This window comes from Acanthaster planci, linkage group LG12 (genome assembly GCF_054643075.1).
Source record: "Acanthaster planci isolate LZ-2023a linkage group LG12, COTS_SCS, whole genome shotgun sequence".
Lineage (NCBI taxonomy): Eukaryota > Metazoa > Echinodermata > Asteroidea > Valvatida > Acanthasteridae > Acanthaster > Acanthaster planci.
Window position 1 is genome coordinate 4,494,957 of NC_141788.1, and position 17,833 is coordinate 4,512,789.

Below are 17,833 nucleotides of genomic sequence, written 5' to 3' on the forward strand. Positions count from 1 at the left end.
GATCTTTGGTCTGTCAATGGTTGGCTTGCAACATAACTCGTGCCTGTGTGTTGGTACCAAAGTTTGAACAATCTCTTTTGTGAGCAATCACGTTCATGCTGTGATGTCTGTGGCATTAGCTTGTCAGTATCAGCAGTGGTTGATAATTAATCAGTTGATCACTTATGCTTTAATAGTCAATATCAGCAATGTTTGATAATTAATCAGTTGATCACTTATGCTTAGTCAATATCAGCAATGTTTGATAATTAATCAGTTGATCACTTATGCTTAGTCAATATCAGCAATGTTTGATAATTAATCAGTTGATCACTTATGCTTTAATAGTCAATATCAGCAATGTTTGATAATTAATCAGTTGATCAATATGCTGTGGGCTTGGTTTCCTTTGGGAATATGTTCAACGTTGGGGTTTTCGTCTCCTGCTGACACAGCTTTCTTCAGTGGTTCAGCCACACTCTGATGTGAGGAAATGAAAATATTGTTTTTGTTGTCATTTTCTGATTTTGTTTTATACCATTGGCACAGCAACATGACAATGAATGTTATTTATCAAATATAGCTTAGCATGGCTAAGCAGTTTGACAAACCTTGGTAAGCTGCTTTATAATTATTGGCTTCTCTAAGCCAACCACTATTGACTTGCGTGAATTGGATTTGAGTTATCGAACTTCACTTGTTCATGGTTGATCACTGATGCTTAGTCAGTTAGCTTTAGAATGAGACGGGATGTTGTTTGTTAAATATTTAAGACTCACTTCAGATGAGAGGGTCACTTTTTTTTTTTCTGCCCGGGGTTTTATTCATCTGCAGGTGGGTGGGACCAGTGCCACGCCCATCCTGTGGCAGACAGCCATTGGTGGCGTTGACATCAGTCAGTGTGCCAACAGTCCCTGTGTTCCCACTCCCTGCCAGCAGGGTGGACGGTGCGTGGTGGTGGACGATAGCACGTTCCAGTGCAGTTGTATGGTCGGATGGAGCGGACCGATGTGCGGAACAGGTCAGACCAAACTTTGACTTAGGTGGATTTTCATGTGCTCAGAACTGAGGTGTAGTCAGTGTGGCCTATGATGTTTTGCAATTTTTTATGTTGACACACGGGGTCACAGCAGCTGACCTTGATTTGTCTGCCCGACTAACCATCACGCTATACTGACATTTACAGTTTTATTCTGTAGCATTGTATCATGTTTCCAGGGGTAAACATGAAATTCATTGCTTTTGTTTTAGGGAACATTGGTGTCATAGCACCAAATGCACAATTTTGTAAGGTCTTGGCACTTGCTTTATACATAGAGTAAAACTTCCGTTCTTACTTGTTTAAAATGTATTGACTGTTATGAGTCAAACAAAAGAATAAATCTGTTAACTTGGCACATGAATAACTGGAAAAGGTGAAGCATCTAAAATTTCCGTGGTATTGGGGTATTTTGTAAAATTCTTAAGAACTGAGGGAAGAAAGGGGGTGTAGAAGTTTGGATAAGCATTAAATGATACTGCTGGCATTTTGCTAAGGTCTGTTTGTGTCGGGAGCTCACCAACCTAACCTTTGTCAAAGTAGATTTGATCTTTAGCTCGTGTCCAACTCAACTGGCTATGGCTTGGAGCTCACACACATCTATGGGAAATTGTCTACAGCCACTAGCTAGTAGCTCCTATAGACATGCACATTATTTTCAGCCTCAGCCACAATTTTTGTATATGGTTTGTCATTGTAACAATTTTCTTTATCTCGCCTCACAGCCGCTAACGTCACCATCCCGTCCTTCTCTCCTCCCTCCTACCTGGCCTTCTCCTTCGTTCTCATCCCCTCTGCCTCCACCCGCATCCGGATGGAGTTCAAACCTGCGACCGGCAACGGGGTCCTGTTCTGGAACGCCGACAGTAACGATTACATTGGGATCGGACTGGTGGGGAATTACGTACACTTTACGTTCGATCTTGGCTCAGGTAGGAAAATAAATTGACTGATTCAAAACGAGTCGGTTTGGTATTTCCCAGAAGACAAGATCATTCAGGTACAGAGTACCTGGTGTCTCACCTATTCCAACATGTTCTGTGTGCTTGAGTCGGTACACGGCTGCAGTGATAGGGCTCTGCACTGATGTCCTAGAATGACCTAGAGTGCGCTTCATTTTGAGCGTTCACTGTCTGAATACCAAACTCTCTTACTAATAGTAACTGGTAGTGTCCTAGTTGAGTCTGTCACGTCCATGGAAGTCCCCATGAGACAGTCACGATTCATCTAGTCTCAAGTCTCCAGCTGTTTCAGAGGTCATCACTGCTAAATGTTGGAGGATGTGCCAGTTCCTTCTGGTGACTTTGTCTCCATGAAAGGAGTCTCTGAGATATTTTTCCCTTTTCATGTGCATTAGAGAGGACATTGGTTTTGTATTTCATGTTGATACATCACCAAGTTGACACAATGAATACTGAAATTGAGTTGATGGAAAAGTCGATAAATCCTCTTGGATTTCTGTCGTGCTCTTTTGTAAATATTAACCCATAACTCTCAAAGTAGCACCTTTCATTTCAAGTTGTTGGACTGGGTTAGGTTTGATGATTGTAACACTCCGGCAGTCCATTCCTACTATTGACACTGTATTTTATATTTATAGGCCAAGCCAACATCATTAGCAGCAGCCCTGTCACCGTCGGTCAGTGGCACGAGATCTACGCTGTCCGTGAGTCGGTCAATGGTCAGCTGACCCTGGACAATCAGCTGGTCACATCCACGGGCCAGTCGCAGGGCCAGAGTGTGGGTCTCAGCACAGGGGCCATGACCTACGTCGGAGGGTATGGTCAGGGAGTGGTCATACCCAGCCGTGCTCGCATAACCGGAGGTAAGTTCGGCCGTGTCTGCATTATTGCCTATGGCTAGATATCATATATGGGCCAGTGGGAAGCCTATGCCTTACTGCTGCTGTCATTTCACATAGAAGAGTGTGCTTCTGCTAGCCACAGCCGAGTTATTGGACGTGGCTTTACTAAACTGGCAATCAAGGAATTTGAACTCTGGTTTTGCTCACTGGGAATGGTCAAAGTATTTGTACTATAGAGGCTTTGCATGAGCAGTTCTTTTGTTCCACTGCTAAGCCCCCTTTTTGCCTACACTTTTGAACAAAATAACTGCCCTGTAAAATGGCTACCATGCAAAGCCTCTATAGTAAATAGGTTACGAATTCAACTTCTTGATTTTGTGTGTTAGTTGTGTATCAGTGTTTTGGATATCAACTTTAACTGATGAAGGGAAATGTCAAAACTATCTGCATACCAAAGATTTGCTGAGCTGAACTCAAGCGGTTCTTTTTACAATTATTTTTTACAAGTGACTGTACAAAAAGAGTCATGGCGAAATTAGAGAAGGGCCCTAAAACAGTCTCTTAGGCTGACAAGAATATCCTTCATTTCAGGTTTCTCAGGTTGCATTCGGCGGTTGGAGGTCAATGACCAGCCCCAACCTCTGGACCGACCTCAGGAAGGTCAAGGGTTATCCCAGTGCCAGGACGACAGTCCATGCAATCTCAACAACGCTTGCGTCAATGGAGCTACATGCCTGGATGACGCTGCAAACAGCAAGGGATACCAGTGCAGCTGCCTATCGGGCTTCGCAGGTGGGGTTCTGGCTTTTTTTTTACAAACTCATGACTTCATCACGGACTTTGGTTTAACCTCAATTTTGTTTACTGTTGGAAGGGAATTAGAATTTTCCACACCTTGATACGTGTTATCACAGAAAATTCTTTCTCGATGAACTCTGACATGAGGTCAGTTTGTGTAGCATACCTACATGCAGATGTGTCGCCAGTGCTCAACTATTCCGACTATGGAGAAAGAAGAATTGTCATGATTCTTCTCAAGTGCTGAAAGTTGAGAAGCTGTGACGCCCTGGCATGTTTTAATTCATGAGATTGGATCTTGAACTCCACTTTTCCCCCCGCATAATTTTTGTCAGGGGAGTTTTGCGAAACAACGCCCTGCCAGTCTCTCCTGCCGTCCAGCCAATGCCAAAATGGCGGCACTTGTTACCACGACGACAACGGACAAGCCATGTGCCTCTGCACGCTACCATACACGGGATCAACTTGTGCAAACAGTGAGTTGTGTCATATTTTTTTACGAACTGAAGTTGAGTGTTAAAACCCTTTACCCTAATCTTTTGCCTGAATCTGCTGTATATTTGAGTATGAACTGCAGTCAAAGTTATGTTGGGATGCTTAAAGAAATTTGAAATGTTCCTGTTTCTTTTCATGCAGATCTCGTTTACACTACTCCCCACTTTATGGGACGGAGCTATATGGTATTTTCCTCAGAGCTTATTGCAAGGTATACCGTCAAGAATAAGCTTCCGGGCATTAATACTCGGAGACCTGAATCCTGCTAAATTTAGTGCATGTTTCTTCACACCTACTGGTGTTGGGTCGATGAGTATAGTATCTTTCATTCTACATCTGTTGTTTGTAATGGATTGCTTGCAATGTTACTGATTTCTTATTATCCACTTTGTTAATGATTACCTCGTTGAATGTACGTGCTGGAATAATTACCAGCCCCCATTGGTCGGAATGCCAGTTTGGACTGCTTCTGTATGTATTCCGATCATATTTGAAATTCGCAATTCTCTTCCATTTGCACAGCGATTTCTCATCCAACCAGTTCAGCCTGACTTTTCGCACCAGTGACCCCTCGGCCAATAGCCTGATCTTGTGGTTTGGTGCCGGCGGCAATGGGGATTTCATCGTGCTGGGCATCAAGAACCAACGGGTGGAGTTCCGCTATGACCTGGGTGACGGGGCAGGCGTGGCCAGGGCTAACAGCATCCCGATCAACACCAACATGTGGTACAGTGTCAGCGTCGCTAGGCAAGTGGATCCAGAGAAGCTGGAGAATTCTCATACTCTGCAAAGATGGCGTGGGTTATTTTGTGCAGATTCCGTAAAAAATCGGTTGCATACGCCTAGTACCAGCTTGAACACAAACCAGTGTGAGCCTACGGTGCATACTTCCTAGGCCATTGATTGCGAATTACCCATCGAGTCAGGAATGTGCAGTCAAGTCCAGCAGCCATTGTCATGAGAATGATCCCCTAAACCTCAGGCAAATCAACACACTGTGTCAATCTGACATGGAAAGAATGTTTCTAGCAATAATTATGACAAATGGTATTTGTGGTATAAGCAAGAGTTTTGCCTCACATTCCTACAAATGTGATAGTAAATTAGACAAGCACATTTGCAAACTTTCCATCGTTCCGATTCCATGTAGTGTTTAGAGGTTGTCTTGGAGGTTATTGCAATCATGAAAATCAGAAATGCATGAATGTGATCGGTTCCTCGCAATCTTCCGCCTTTGTTGATCTCGCCAATGCAGGTTTGGCAGAACAGCTTCCATGACAATTGTGGATCTGCAGCAGAACCAGCAAACAGTGACCGCCCAGAGCCCTGGGACGCAGTCGGGACTGGGCGCCTTCGGCAGCCTGCTATATCTGGGTAAGTGGCCAAGCATATCTGGAGTAAGATATTGTCTTGCAAAGAAATAACACCATCTGTATTCGTTTACTCGTACACCAGTGAACAACATTTTGCAAACTCTCAATCAGGTTTATTGAGGGCTGAGTGCTCCTTCAGCCTGGGCTTAGGTCATATGTCAAATTTTACATAAAGTTTCCTTCAACGTTTTTGTAGATGCTTTTAAATCAGTTCTCGTTTCCACAAACAGGTATTTACAAATGTTATAAAGGTGATTTCAGAAGTGACTTTCTATACTTCATTAAGCTCATTTTCACCAAACATTATCTGGTCTTGCCAATTTTGAAAGCTCTAAATATACTTCAATTATTTACCCCCAATTGTTGCATATCTTCAGAAGGTTCTTTTATCTTATAGCATTCCAAAATACCAAAATCTCATTGTTGAAAAATGATGACACAACTCCATTTTCTTGTAGTGACATCCATTTGATTAACAGTTCACTCATACTAAATCCAAGCCCTATCTGCATTTTGTATGCCAAATTCTACCCATAGCTGTGGTCTGATCCACCGTTTTCCTTTCTTTTCTTTACAGGCGGCTACCCCGGTGACATAGCGCCGCTGACCGGTGGCCACTTCGACTCGGGCCTGATTGGATGCATCCGCCAGTTTGCCACGGCCCTCAACCCCGGCAGCCAGACCCTGCCAGCAGTCAACTTAACGAGTGACCCGATGAATGGTGCAGGCATTGCTAACTGTCCATAATGTGAATGGTGAATGAATGGATGCATGAGACAGTTTGCTTCTGCCATATCTTGTCTGTTATCTTAAGATTTGTGTCTGCAACAGTAAGTACGACTTGACTTGAGGTTTTCGTATCAAATAACATTCCCTTTTGTATGATTGTGTACTTAAATTCAATGGTGTGAAAACACTTATGAATCAGTATTCAGTTGGAAATGGAATGTACGTTTGTAACTAAGATTTTCCAAGATTGTCATTTTTTTTACAATGCCAGTTTTGATTGTGAACAAGCTTCTCAGATCTGTCCCTATTTTACTCAAGTGGAAAGTTTTACCTGAGGGATATCCAGTTTTTTACTTACGATGTATTTTTGATACTTAGGTACTATTTCTTGCATTAAATATGGACAGCAAGGACGAAATGAAGACGTACTCAGACTTAAGGAAATTTTCCAGCGGAAAATTTGTGTGTTTTTTTAATCAAAATTATGTTCATGCCGATACTTTGATGATTCAGCTCTAGCTAAGCAGTGGATTTTGAGGAGGAAAATTCCTCCCTTTTAGAATTATGTACTTAAAAAGCAAGATTTGCTTAAAATCGCATGCCCATTTTGAAGGGAAATACATGTATTCGGATTAGTACTTCAGTAATTCATGTGTGTGCACAGTAGAATATAAATCGTCAACTATTTTTCAACTTTTTTACTGCCTGAACTGTAAAAATTTTGTATTCCTTGATGTTATTTTAAAAAAAAACGTTGGGCTTTCCTTTTTCAGTTCCTTAAGAAATCCAGTGGTCTGAATTTCATTGTAAATACATGGACTTATGATAGCATGAGTTGTGCCTCGTAAAATCCGATCAATGCCTCACGGGGTAATTTAGGAGAGAACTTTTTAAATGTAGTAATGCTGGCATTACACAGTCCTGTCTTTTATGAAGAACTGGTTTAAGAGCACTTACATTCTTCTCTATTTTAACATGTTTAAAGGAGAAAATGTTTCCAAGAATCAAGAGAGTGATGATCTGAAGGCACAGACCGCAGAAGGTATCTTTGTGAACGTGTAGCGTGGTGTATGGTTATTGTCTTGTTGAAATGATTCCTGTTTTTTACTGTTCAGAAGATCAGTTCACATGTCTGGATGGTGTCTTGTGGTTCTGCAGTATTTTTAGACTAAATATCCAATTTAGGAACATGTATGTACAAGTATTTTGAAACCACAAGAGGCTTTATTTTACCCAGATTGCATTTGAATTGCCAGTTTCACTTTTATCCGTGCTTCACTTTGCATGAACTTGGACCTTAAAAGCATGTTGAGGCTGCCGTATCTTACTGAACATCTGAATTTATGACGGAAAATGTGCCTTGATTTGTACTCTTGTGTAAATAAATGTATTTATATTTACAGAATTTTTTTGACCATGCAGTTACTGTTTTGCCACTTTGATAAACAACCTTAACTTCATTTTAGATGTACATGTATGCTGTGATCCCGACTTGAGGTCATAGCTGGTACCCTGGTTAACTGTATATTCTGGTACAGTAGCACAGTTAAGTCATCATGCAAGAATTTCTCTAAGCTATTTGAAAACTGAAAATTTACCTTTATAAAATTAGGAAAAAAGGAGAGTAAATCTGCCTGAATCCGAGCTCTCTGTGTTCTGCAGTGTGTGTAATAATGGAGGCTGCTTTGGTAAACAAAGGATAAATGACAGAAAGGTGACTGGTTTGCAAATGAGTTTTTTTTTTCAGGATCTTCCGAGATGACACAAGAATACCAGTTTATTTAAAATGTCAACTTCATTGTACTTAGTTTCAAATCTTTCCTTTAAATTCAACAAACACTGGCTATAAATCTTTGGACGGAACTGCAAATGAAACCATCACGAAGTGCAAGGCAGATGGTGGAATGCAAATGAACTGAACAAAACCACCCCTGTGTTGATTTTTCTAATTCACTGGACGGATTTCTCACAATTTAAATTTAGTCAATGCATCACCTGTGAAAAGTTTACCATATGTCATGTAGGTACACAGATATGTACACATTATCATAAACATGTATAAATTTCAGGCACTTTTATAGTAAAAGCTTTTCATAGTTTCTTAGGTTTGAGCAACTTTGCTCCATTGAAATCACCGATCATCACGTTATGTAGAAGTCAGCGCACTAGAACAGTCATTCAGCAACAAAACAAAGTGATTCACAACCTAGAGATTTTATCTTCTAAATTCTTCAACACAGATTTCTGAATTATACAAATGTGTATCCTGCAGAATATAAACATAACACACTGAAAATGAAAGTTTTCCCTCAGATAAGCTGATTTCCTTTAACTGTACTTCCTATGCGCTGTCTGTCATTATATATTGATGAACAGACCTGTACAGCTTGAAAGTTCCAGGCTGTATTCTTTCTCTTTCGGGCCTAACAAACAGAGAGTGATGATCCACATGTGGAACTCTACAGAACATCTAGTGTTTCTTGTTAAAACATTCCACTCAAAGGAGGTTAGACTGAAACTATGATTTACTGCAGTGTATAGAAAAATCTTTTCAAAACTCACAGATCATAAAATTTTAAATATTGCAGGAATGCCGTAAAGTTTAAGACAGAAATGCTGAAAACAGTTCAGGCTTCAATTATACATGTATTTACACTTCAAGAAAACGTACACAAAATTGAGTTCATTCACAGAAAGCACTGGTTCTGTTATAAAACACTGGCAGCAACAGTAGCTGGCAATGTGCCAGCTACAAACAACACTGACCGGCCTTTGATGATTTTTTCTTTTAAATATCTAGCATAATGCTTCTACAATGTGCAATCTTGACAGAACAGACAAAAATTCTGTCCTCAATCCAGGATCAGATGGCTGTATGAAAATGCCCAGTCCTGTGACTTGTCATGACGGGCTTTTCCACTGAAGTGAACTCGATGAGGATTCCCATTATAAGTTCAGGAAAATATAAAAAAAAGTCGAAGAGGCGGGAGACTCCTGAGAGATGAGTTGGCAGAGGTTTAAATCCATTTTGACACCTCCGTTCCTCAAACACCTTTGTGCGTCAAAAAGCTCAACGTTGTGCTGCTACTCACTGTACAATTAGTAATGTTGGTCCAAGTGATCCTCACTCGCTACCCTAAACCTACAAGCATCAGGAACTGACTGCTCACAGATGACCACAAGGTTGTAGCTTTCCTTGGCTCGTGAACCAGAGAGCAAGGCAAAAGAGTCTTTACATGGTAATCTTCGAAACCTTTACTGTATATCCCAGATGGCATGGAGATTCCAAGGGAAACCCTGATATTTTGTTATTTGCCCGGCGGATTTCCTGCTACGTTTTTCCCTGCCTGGCTTCCAAGACCCTTGTCCTGAATCGCTGGGCTGAGCTTGGCCGACCCGAGGGGGGCTTGGCAGAGGATGGTGGGGATGGTTGCAGGTTCGGCGGAGGGGACAATGATGGGTTGTGGGTGGCTGAGGGTGCAGTTCTTGAGGCAAGGTTGTGAGAGGAACCTGCTGATCCCTGTCTGGGTGGCTTTGAGCGGACTGCAGAGCTTGGTGGGTTGATAGTCGCCTGTGGGATAGAGGAAAGGGTGCAATGTTTGCATTTTTTCCTCTATTTTGAACTTACTTTGATTTCTACCAAATGTGTAATTTTGAAATTTCTACAGTCATTTGCAAAAGTTTCAGACCACCTGGAATTTAATTGGTATTTATGTCACTGGTCCTGCATCACACTGTCTCACTGAATGATTACTTAACATGTTTTTACAGTGGTGCATAACATCAGTGTAGTGCTGTACACATTTGAATGAAATTTTTTGCAAAGGCAGTTCTTGCATAACATTTTGTCTGTAAGACAGCATGGGTGAAAAAAGCCAGTCTAAATAAAGGAGATCACACTAAATATTGGACTATTAACATTTCAAATCATGGAAATGTAGTCAAATGCCTGTTTAACCAAGACACTAATGTTATACTTGAAAAATAAACATACAAGTTTGGTTTTTCTTCAGGTTCATGCATTTTGTATGGATGATGCTGAACTTCTGCAAATTACTGTAAAATACATCTTTTACATCACTACGAGAGAAACGTTATGAGCACCATGTCAACTCTTTGCAAGAGCTGTAGTGAAACTCTTCTGAAGCATACTCCAATAGGATGTTAATCCATAACTGCCAGGTGCAAGTGATGCCCACTGAAGCATTTAACTCACAACCACAGAAGTCTAAGGTTCAGTTTTTTCAAAAGTCCAGTTTTAGAGGTGTGAGAAAGACAATAAATATTATGGTAGAACCAACAAAATCAGGTAGGGGACTTAAAAGCCACTCCAACCAGGGTGGGATTTGAACCGAAGTGCTGGAGAAAAAAGGCAAGGAGAATGCACAGCACAAATCTGACTTCTGGATGGAGACATATTTACACCCCCCAAGGCAAAATTCCACAAAAAGGTCATTTGCCATGCACTCAATCAACTGTACCTTTTTCTCTTGGCTCACATTGGACGAGCCCAGGACTGTTCCAACTTTGCCCACAGGCTGTGAAGCCTTAAAGGGACCCTGTCTGGCCCCGTTGCTCGCTGAGGATGGTGGGGATGGACGAAGCTTGGAAGAGCTCTTGCTAGACGGCACCAAGGGGCCAGGAAGTTTTCTAAAGAAGGAATGAAAGAGAAGGGAGAAACTTGCACATTAACATCTCAGGGCACGTGTTGATTTTATTGTACAACAATAATTATTGTTTGACTATAACTGACACAAAAAAAACCACCTGGTTTGGCAACATATGATTGATTTTTACCAGGGAGTGATGGGTTGCATGAAGCTTGGAGCCACTGTCTGAAGAAACAACAGAAATGTGCCATTGATCAGGGATAATTTAGGAAGCTTTGTAGAAGACATGCCTTTGGGGTCAACTGGGACCTGTTCTCCACTTACTTTGGAGAGGTAGGCTTGGCGGCCGTCTTTGGTTGGACGGAGTTGATGAGGTTGATAGTGGTCATGGAGGAGGCCTCTTCTAGCTGTTTCTCCAGAAAACTCTTCTCTTTTCGTAACTCTGTCAAGGACACAAGAACGTGTTTCACAAAGGTGTTGTAAATACATAAATATTTAGAGTTTCCACTGAAATCTGAAACCAAATTCAACGATTGTTCCATGACTTTCCAGGACTGAAGTATGACCATTTCCATGATATTTAAGGCCATTTTGCGGAGAAAAGTTGTTTGGTATTATGAACAGGAAGACTGCCACAGCCACTGCTATAGACTGGAAAGGATATAGCCTGTAAGTTCATCATTATTCCGTTAACACATCAAAAGTGGCTCATCAAAAATCCCTGCCATGATCTTGATTTCTATCACTTTAACATGACTTTTTTCTCTGACAGACCTGACTGACGGACCTTGGTCTTTTCCCACAGAGGTTCTTAGAAAGTGCTGGGCACACCATCATTCAGTTGAAATAAAGAGTAAATCTAACAGCCTTTGCAAGTTGGTTCAAATCCCTGTTAGGGACTGTTGCTGTGAAGAGGTCTCACTGTAAAAAGCTGATTTCTGTACCTAAGAAGCTAACTGAGGGCTGGGTAAATTCCACGATCAATCTCGGTTGGTTCGAATCCCTCTAGGGGGACCATGCCTATCAATTCAACTGACCTTGAATGGATGGCTCCTGTTGCTGTACCACCATCCTGGAAGATGTTCGGAAGTCTGACTCCTCCTCCAGGCAACTTTGCAAGAAGCTGATGTCCCGCAGCAGTTGGCTAACTTCGTCTTCCAAGGCGCTCCTGATGCCGGTGAAAAATACTGATTGAATCAGGAATTTTTTAACCACTCAGCTTTGTCGTCTGACTCAGCCCTTGATACTGACTTACATACTGAATCTGGTTTGTGTCCCTGAGCAGGACACATTGTCATAGCTTACTGGACAAATTCACTGGTCCCTTAACCCTCCACAATTTCAGACTACAGGAGAGGTAATCTCAAGAGAAAGGTATTAAAACATGGAACTCCACGTACCTCAATTCTTGGACAACTTCATCTATCTCAAGATAAGTCAGCTGATCCCTAACAGAGTCTACCCGGTCACTGAGTGTGGATGTTGCTGACAATCTGAGAAAAAACAACAACCAAGGATACAAAACAAAAACAAATAAGCTTCACCTTCGTAATTGGTATTTCAGGCCCTTGTATTACCTTCCATGTTTCCATCAAGCGTTTCCCTTCAAGAACTAACATGTGACAGAGGACCAGCCTAAACAGAAAAGTAGTGACTACGAGCAGTAAGGTGGTGGTATACCATACCATGCATTGCCACTTTGGAATCACATCTTGTTGACACGAATGCATACTAACCAGCTGCATTACAGACCCGAAGTCTTCATCTACAAAAGTCATATCCTTTGGTTGGGATGTCATATTTTCCTGGCCAGCAGCACCACGCTTCAGGAAAACTTGGATCACATTCATGTGAAAAATTTGCAAAATAAACACAGTGATTTACGATAGTGATTAAACGTGTAACAACAGCCTCAGAAACCAACAACTGCCCCCACAGTTTACACCGATGCTTCACCCACGCCATTTTTCCATACAAATGTTTTCAATATCGATCTTCCTCAAAGAATGAGACTTACTCATCACCATCACTAGAGGGCGTCATTCTCAAGGGTGTCTCTCGTCCATCTCGATTGCTGACAGCAGTTGAGGGTCTTCTTAAGCCGGGTGGAGTGCTACATTCTATCATGCGCACAACATCGACAGAAAACGTACTAAGAAATTGCCACTGTCAATTCTTCTGTCTCTCTAACCCATGCCAATCAAAGCTTACAGAACATTTCCGGTTTTTGCAAACCTAAAAACACTTTCCCCAAACCCACAAGACTAATTAGATATTTTCTATTCAACTCCTGCACAAACAATGTCAGCATAAAATGTGCTGTGCTGATAGGTAACAGCAAAGCCACAAAGAGCAGTGTATGATACAATGCCACACATTGCCAAGTCACAATTTCATTTCAAAAACTACAGCTTCCCAATGGTACAGTTATTTGATAAATTGATCTTTTTACGTGTTCAAGTACAAAATGTTCAGGCGAAATTAGAACATCATTTAAAAAACAAAATTATACCCAATTTTAAACGGTGTGAGCCCACCGTGAATAGAATGTGACAGAAATTCAGTTTGTAAAAGATAACACACCAAAGTGGAGACTGAAAGTCTGTGGGAATGCTCCTCCAGGGAATAATGTTTAAAACAGATGTTGAAGTCTTCTTCTTAATGAAATACCTCTTGGGCTGTCATCCAGCACGTAGTCCAGAACCTCACTGCTGCGCCTGGACAAGCTCAACCCCGAATCCCTAAGATGAGAAGAGCAACGAGAAAGGACTACTGAATTGACACACACCACACCGAATGGATATGTGCTGGCAACTTCCGCAGCTCTCATGACAAGCCTACTGATGAGCAACTTGGCAGGTTGCCAAGCAGCCTACCTATCAATTTCCCCCCCCCCAGGAAAAACAAATCCATCATACTTTTATTGAATTTCTCCGAGACATTTAGCTGTGTCCCAATTACTTGAATTGGTCTTTGCCCATGGCCGAAGCCTGCCAGTAACCGACCACAACCACTGTCATTATACTGTCAGTAACCGGCCACAACCACTGTCGTTATACTGCCAGTAACCGGCCACAACCACTGTCGTTATACTGCCAGTAACCGGCCACAACCACTGTCGTTATACTGCCAGTAACCGGCCACAACCACTGTCGTTATACTGCCAGTAACCGGCCACAACCACTGTCGTTATACTGCCAGTAACCGGCCACAACCACTGTCGTTATACTGCCAGTAACCGGCCACAACCACTGTCGTTATACTGCCAGTAACCGGCCACAACCACTGTCGTTATACTGCCAGTAACCGGCCACAACCACTGTCATTATACTGCCAGTAACCGACCTGCCTTCTTCCTTGGCTCGTTCCTTCAGACTCTCCACGAGAATTCGGATCTGTCCCTTCAGGCTCTTCCTAAGCAGCGGGGGTTCGGGAAGCGCCTTGGTTGGGGGCAACGCTGGCTCAGACTCCTGCCGAAAGTCACGCCAAATCTCCAGCAGCGCTTCGACCTGAGAGTGCATGCACAAGTGATGGGAGTTCAGATGAAGAGCGGGGTATGGCATATGCAATCCAATCTAGAATACTGCCCAATTAGGTTTTCATTCACCACCTGATTCTGTAAGTTTCTTAAAATATTATTCACTAAGCTGCACATTTTTCAAGAATTTCCCTTCAAGCTTGCGCCTCTCACTGTGCAAACAACTCCCTTGACTAAAAAATTTCTCGCTTTTCTTCTCAAATTTAATTATTAACAACTGAAAAGGAAACTTTTTGGAGACTGAAATTTACTCAGAAAGGGTGATAATTTTCAGTTTATAATCTTTTAAAATGACTGTTTTTGAAAGTAGTAAAACTTCTTTTGACTAATTCCATCACTGCCACCCCTCTACAGTGGTCATGATACATGTAGGCCATTAGCCAGCTTTGTAACGGGACTAATGACTGGTGCCCTCTGACTTTTATTACATCAAACAAAGTCTGGGGCAAATTTCATAGAACTTCAAGGCACCTTTAAACTGGTTACCAGCCAAACAGCCATGGTATGGCATCTGGCTGGTGCTCTGAAGGGCCCAAATTTCCTAGAGTTGCTAAGTCCAACATATTGCTTTGCAAATTTATGTGCTAAGCAAAACTTGGCTTGGAGCCATTCAGAATAAACCCACAATGCCGTAACATTTTGGTCAGTAACCTGCTTTTGCCTGGCAAAAACTATATTCCAGAGCAGAGCTGATTGTAATTAGCTCATTGACTTGAACCCCACTGACCATTTAGGCTTTTATATACATGTATATATCCTCATTCCTTCAAAATCCTCCAACTGAACTGTGGAAAACATGGATAAAGCCCCAATCCTCCAAAATCCTCTAACTATTTCTTATAATACGCTTCTTCAAGGGGCGACCACTGCCTCAATCCATCAGAAATCCTCGAGTGACTCCTGTCATTATGTTGATTGGTGCAAATGGTATCCAAGAGAAGTGTGGATAGTGTTGTATATAATCTAGGCATGGATTTATGCTTGGCAGAGCCTAAAAAACTCAAAAGTTTATGCAAGACCTTGCCACAATGCATCCTCTGGGACCAGCCACGCTCTTTGCCCTTCAGCCTCAAATTTATCTGAAAAACACCCAGAGGATTTTGGGGCATTGAGGAAGGTTAGGATTTCGTTTTGATTTGCACAAAAAAAGGTGGTTCTTGAGTCCATTACTACAAGGCTACCAACCTCTGTGTGAAGTTCTAAACTCTGTTCCACCATGGAGTTGCCCAGGACATCCCTGATCTCTTGCCTCTCGCCTGGAGTGACGTTCTCCTCCACTAACCTCCAGAGGCTGTCGGGCGGAGTGTAGGCTTCCATGGATGGTGGAAGGGTCATGTCCATGGCGACGGGGTAAAGGCAGCATCTGAATGATACACAGTCTTGGTCATATCTCCACTCTGTTTCGTTGCTGCTGAATTCACCACTGTCGCTGATGAACTGTGAAAGACTATTTCAGCAAAGGGAAGTAAAGATGGAGATTTCATGCAGAACCGACCAATCAAGTATGTGTAGATCGGACAATCAGGCCTGAAACATATACAGTATTTTGTCCTCCACTCAGCTGGTATGGTACCCACATACTGCAGACCCCAAAGATAACTTTCAAGCCATGAAAATAGAAATTGTAGATTTGTGTCCACCGCTTGGTCCCCAACCTGATTATGGCCTTACAAGAAGGCTGACATCACGTACTTGTACTGTAGGCCTAGCATTAAATTCAAGAGTTGTGCTACGATTTCTGGAAAAAATGTTGCATCCTGACTCCACTTTTCTCATCATAAATCATCTCAATAAAAGTCAGTCATTACAGAAGTGCTGGAAAGACACACATTCTGGACTGAGAAACATTTACCGATGCTGTTGGGAAAAGGGCCTACTTAGAAAATTCTCTTCACTCCCCATAGACTTTGTACACAACTGCTGAAGTGGAGTCAGGATGCAACATCGTGTATCTTAAAATACCCGCCGGCTGTTGTTTTCGACAAATTGCATTCACACATACACAAGGCTTCATTATGAGTGATACAAAGTTGGGATCAACTGTCTCTAATGCCGTTTGGTTCCATGACTGAACAGATCCTGACTGTGTTTGGCATCGGTCAACGGTCGGGAGTTAACTGCTGTAGTAAAGGTATGGCCAAAATCGAAACTGAAATTTTCACAGACTTTTAGTTTTACAAACTGGAAATCGCCCATAATAATACATCGGTTGTTTGATGGGGTGAGTGATCCATACCCGCAAAAGGGGTTTAACAGAAGACGTTTTCGCAGCGTCTCCATTTTTTGGACCGTTGTGGGGCCAAGGATACGGCCCGGAGGGAGTTCAGTAGACTAGCCTCCAGTCTGGGGCTCGCATGCCTCAAGCGCGCCGCTGGTGACAGAACAACCAAACTTGAACAATAACATGACTGAAGTAGAGACTAGTGGTTTCCCAAATTAGCCCCTAATTACAGTTAATAACTTACTATGAAGCACACTTTGAATCAGGGGAACAGCTGCCACAAAAAATATAAAACAGTTCGTCCTGTAGAAGAAGATATTGAGAGAGAGATATCTCAGGATCTAACGCAGTTTAGGCCTACACTTTTTCCGCCATCTTGTGTACATTGACAACCGGACCGACCAGAAACCGCTTCTTAAATAGCGCCACCATGTGACTGAGATTTTCCCCAATAAATCGATGAATTCCTGCGCGCACAAGCTCATTAAACGGAAAATTTAATTATGGTAAGAGCCGTGAGGTGCTATAATTGACAATAACTGTAGAAATGTTTTTCGAAATCAAGTAGTTGAGATTTGATCTCCCGGGGCTTCCAAATGGGGGATTGAGAAATACCGTGAAGTAAGTGGCTAAATATTATTGAAGTTGCATTTGCTACAGATTACAATCTTTAATTTTCTCTGGGAAACACATTGCTACCTTCATCTTGAGCGTTTGCACTGGCCGGCGCCTAGTCCACCGGATCATTGAGTTGCTTTCTATAGCTGCCTATTTACTGGCTGGGAGCCAGCTATCCAAATATACAGAAATCTCAAAGTAGCTTTTTGCCGCCGAGTGTTAAGTCCAGATTTGTTTCAAAGCAGAAAAAAATTTGAACGGTTCCTGCTCGGTATTCACCGGGAAAATACACCCATCATCCCTTTTGATCAGATTACAAATAACAGAATTGATCCTTAAAATATACAATGGCGATCAGTGTAAAGTATACGCTATGGCTTCCAAGCAAAAAACAAAGGGAGAAGCCTTTAATTAACTCCTTTCCTTGTTCATAAACTTTGTCCAAATGCAAAGTTTGCCAGCCTATAAAATGTTTATCCTTAGTTCACAACGATTTTTGTACAAAGCAGAATTCGGGTCAAAAAGACTGGAACGCGTTTTTGCTAAACGAAACGCCTTTTTCAAAATCGAACGTGTTTTTTTTAAATTGAATCTATTTTTAAAACGCATGTTATTTTAAAAAGATCGTA

The 17,833-nt window shown here is 42.0% G+C and overlaps 2 protein-coding genes across 8 annotated transcripts in view; one reads left to right on the forward strand and one right to left on the reverse strand.

Moving 5' to 3' along the window:
- The window catches only part of LOC110988459 (uncharacterized), a 56,623-nt gene extending 49,001 nt beyond the window's left edge, over positions 1 to 7,622 (forward strand). For all 7 annotated transcript variants that reach the window (XM_087143924.1, XM_022251959.2, XM_087143927.1 and 4 more), the window contains 9 exons: positions 814 to 1,000; positions 1,744 to 1,950; positions 2,619 to 2,843; positions 3,414 to 3,614; positions 3,956 to 4,096; positions 4,257 to 4,326; positions 4,638 to 4,862; positions 5,371 to 5,489; positions 6,066 to 7,622. In XM_087143924.1, the coding sequence (XP_087000050.1) occupies positions 814 to 1,000; positions 1,744 to 1,950; positions 2,619 to 2,843; positions 3,414 to 3,614; positions 3,956 to 4,096; positions 4,257 to 4,326; positions 4,638 to 4,862; positions 5,371 to 5,489; positions 6,066 to 6,235 (1,545 nt within the window). In that variant the 3' untranslated portion in view covers positions 6,236 to 7,622. The remainder of the gene's footprint in view (positions 1 to 813; positions 1,001 to 1,743; positions 1,951 to 2,618; positions 2,844 to 3,413; positions 3,615 to 3,955; positions 4,097 to 4,256; positions 4,327 to 4,637; positions 4,863 to 5,370; positions 5,490 to 6,065) is intronic.
- A 314-nt stretch (positions 7,623 to 7,936) lies between these two features.
- Positions 7,937 to 16,997, reverse strand: LOC110988460 (uncharacterized). The gene is made up of 10 exons (XM_022251963.2): positions 16,831 to 16,997; positions 15,551 to 15,812; positions 14,173 to 14,336; positions 13,498 to 13,568; positions 12,845 to 12,947; positions 12,228 to 12,320; positions 11,865 to 11,995; positions 11,152 to 11,269; positions 10,699 to 10,867; positions 7,937 to 9,788 (listed from the first exon to the last, which is right to left on the reverse strand). The coding sequence occupies exons 2-10, from the start codon at positions 15,704 to 15,706 to the stop codon at positions 9,549 to 9,551; spliced, it is 1,245 nt and encodes a 414-aa protein (XP_022107655.2). The 5' UTR covers positions 15,707 to 15,812; positions 16,831 to 16,997; the 3' UTR covers positions 7,937 to 9,548.
- Positions 16,998 to 17,833: the final 836 nt, after the last annotated feature.

Coding starts and splice junctions, on each gene's coding strand:
- LOC110988460 (XM_022251963.2), bottom strand. CDS start 15,706: ATGGACATGACCCTTCCACCATCCATGGAAGCCTACACTCCGCCCGAC. Junction 11,996..12,227: donor GAAGTTGTCCAAGAATTGAG/GTACGTGGAGTT, acceptor CACCGGCATCAG/GAGCGCCTTGGAAGACGAAG. Junction 11,270..11,864: donor ACAGGAGCCATCCATTCAAG/GTCAGTTGAATT, acceptor TGTCCTTGACAG/AGTTACGAAAAGAGAAGAGT.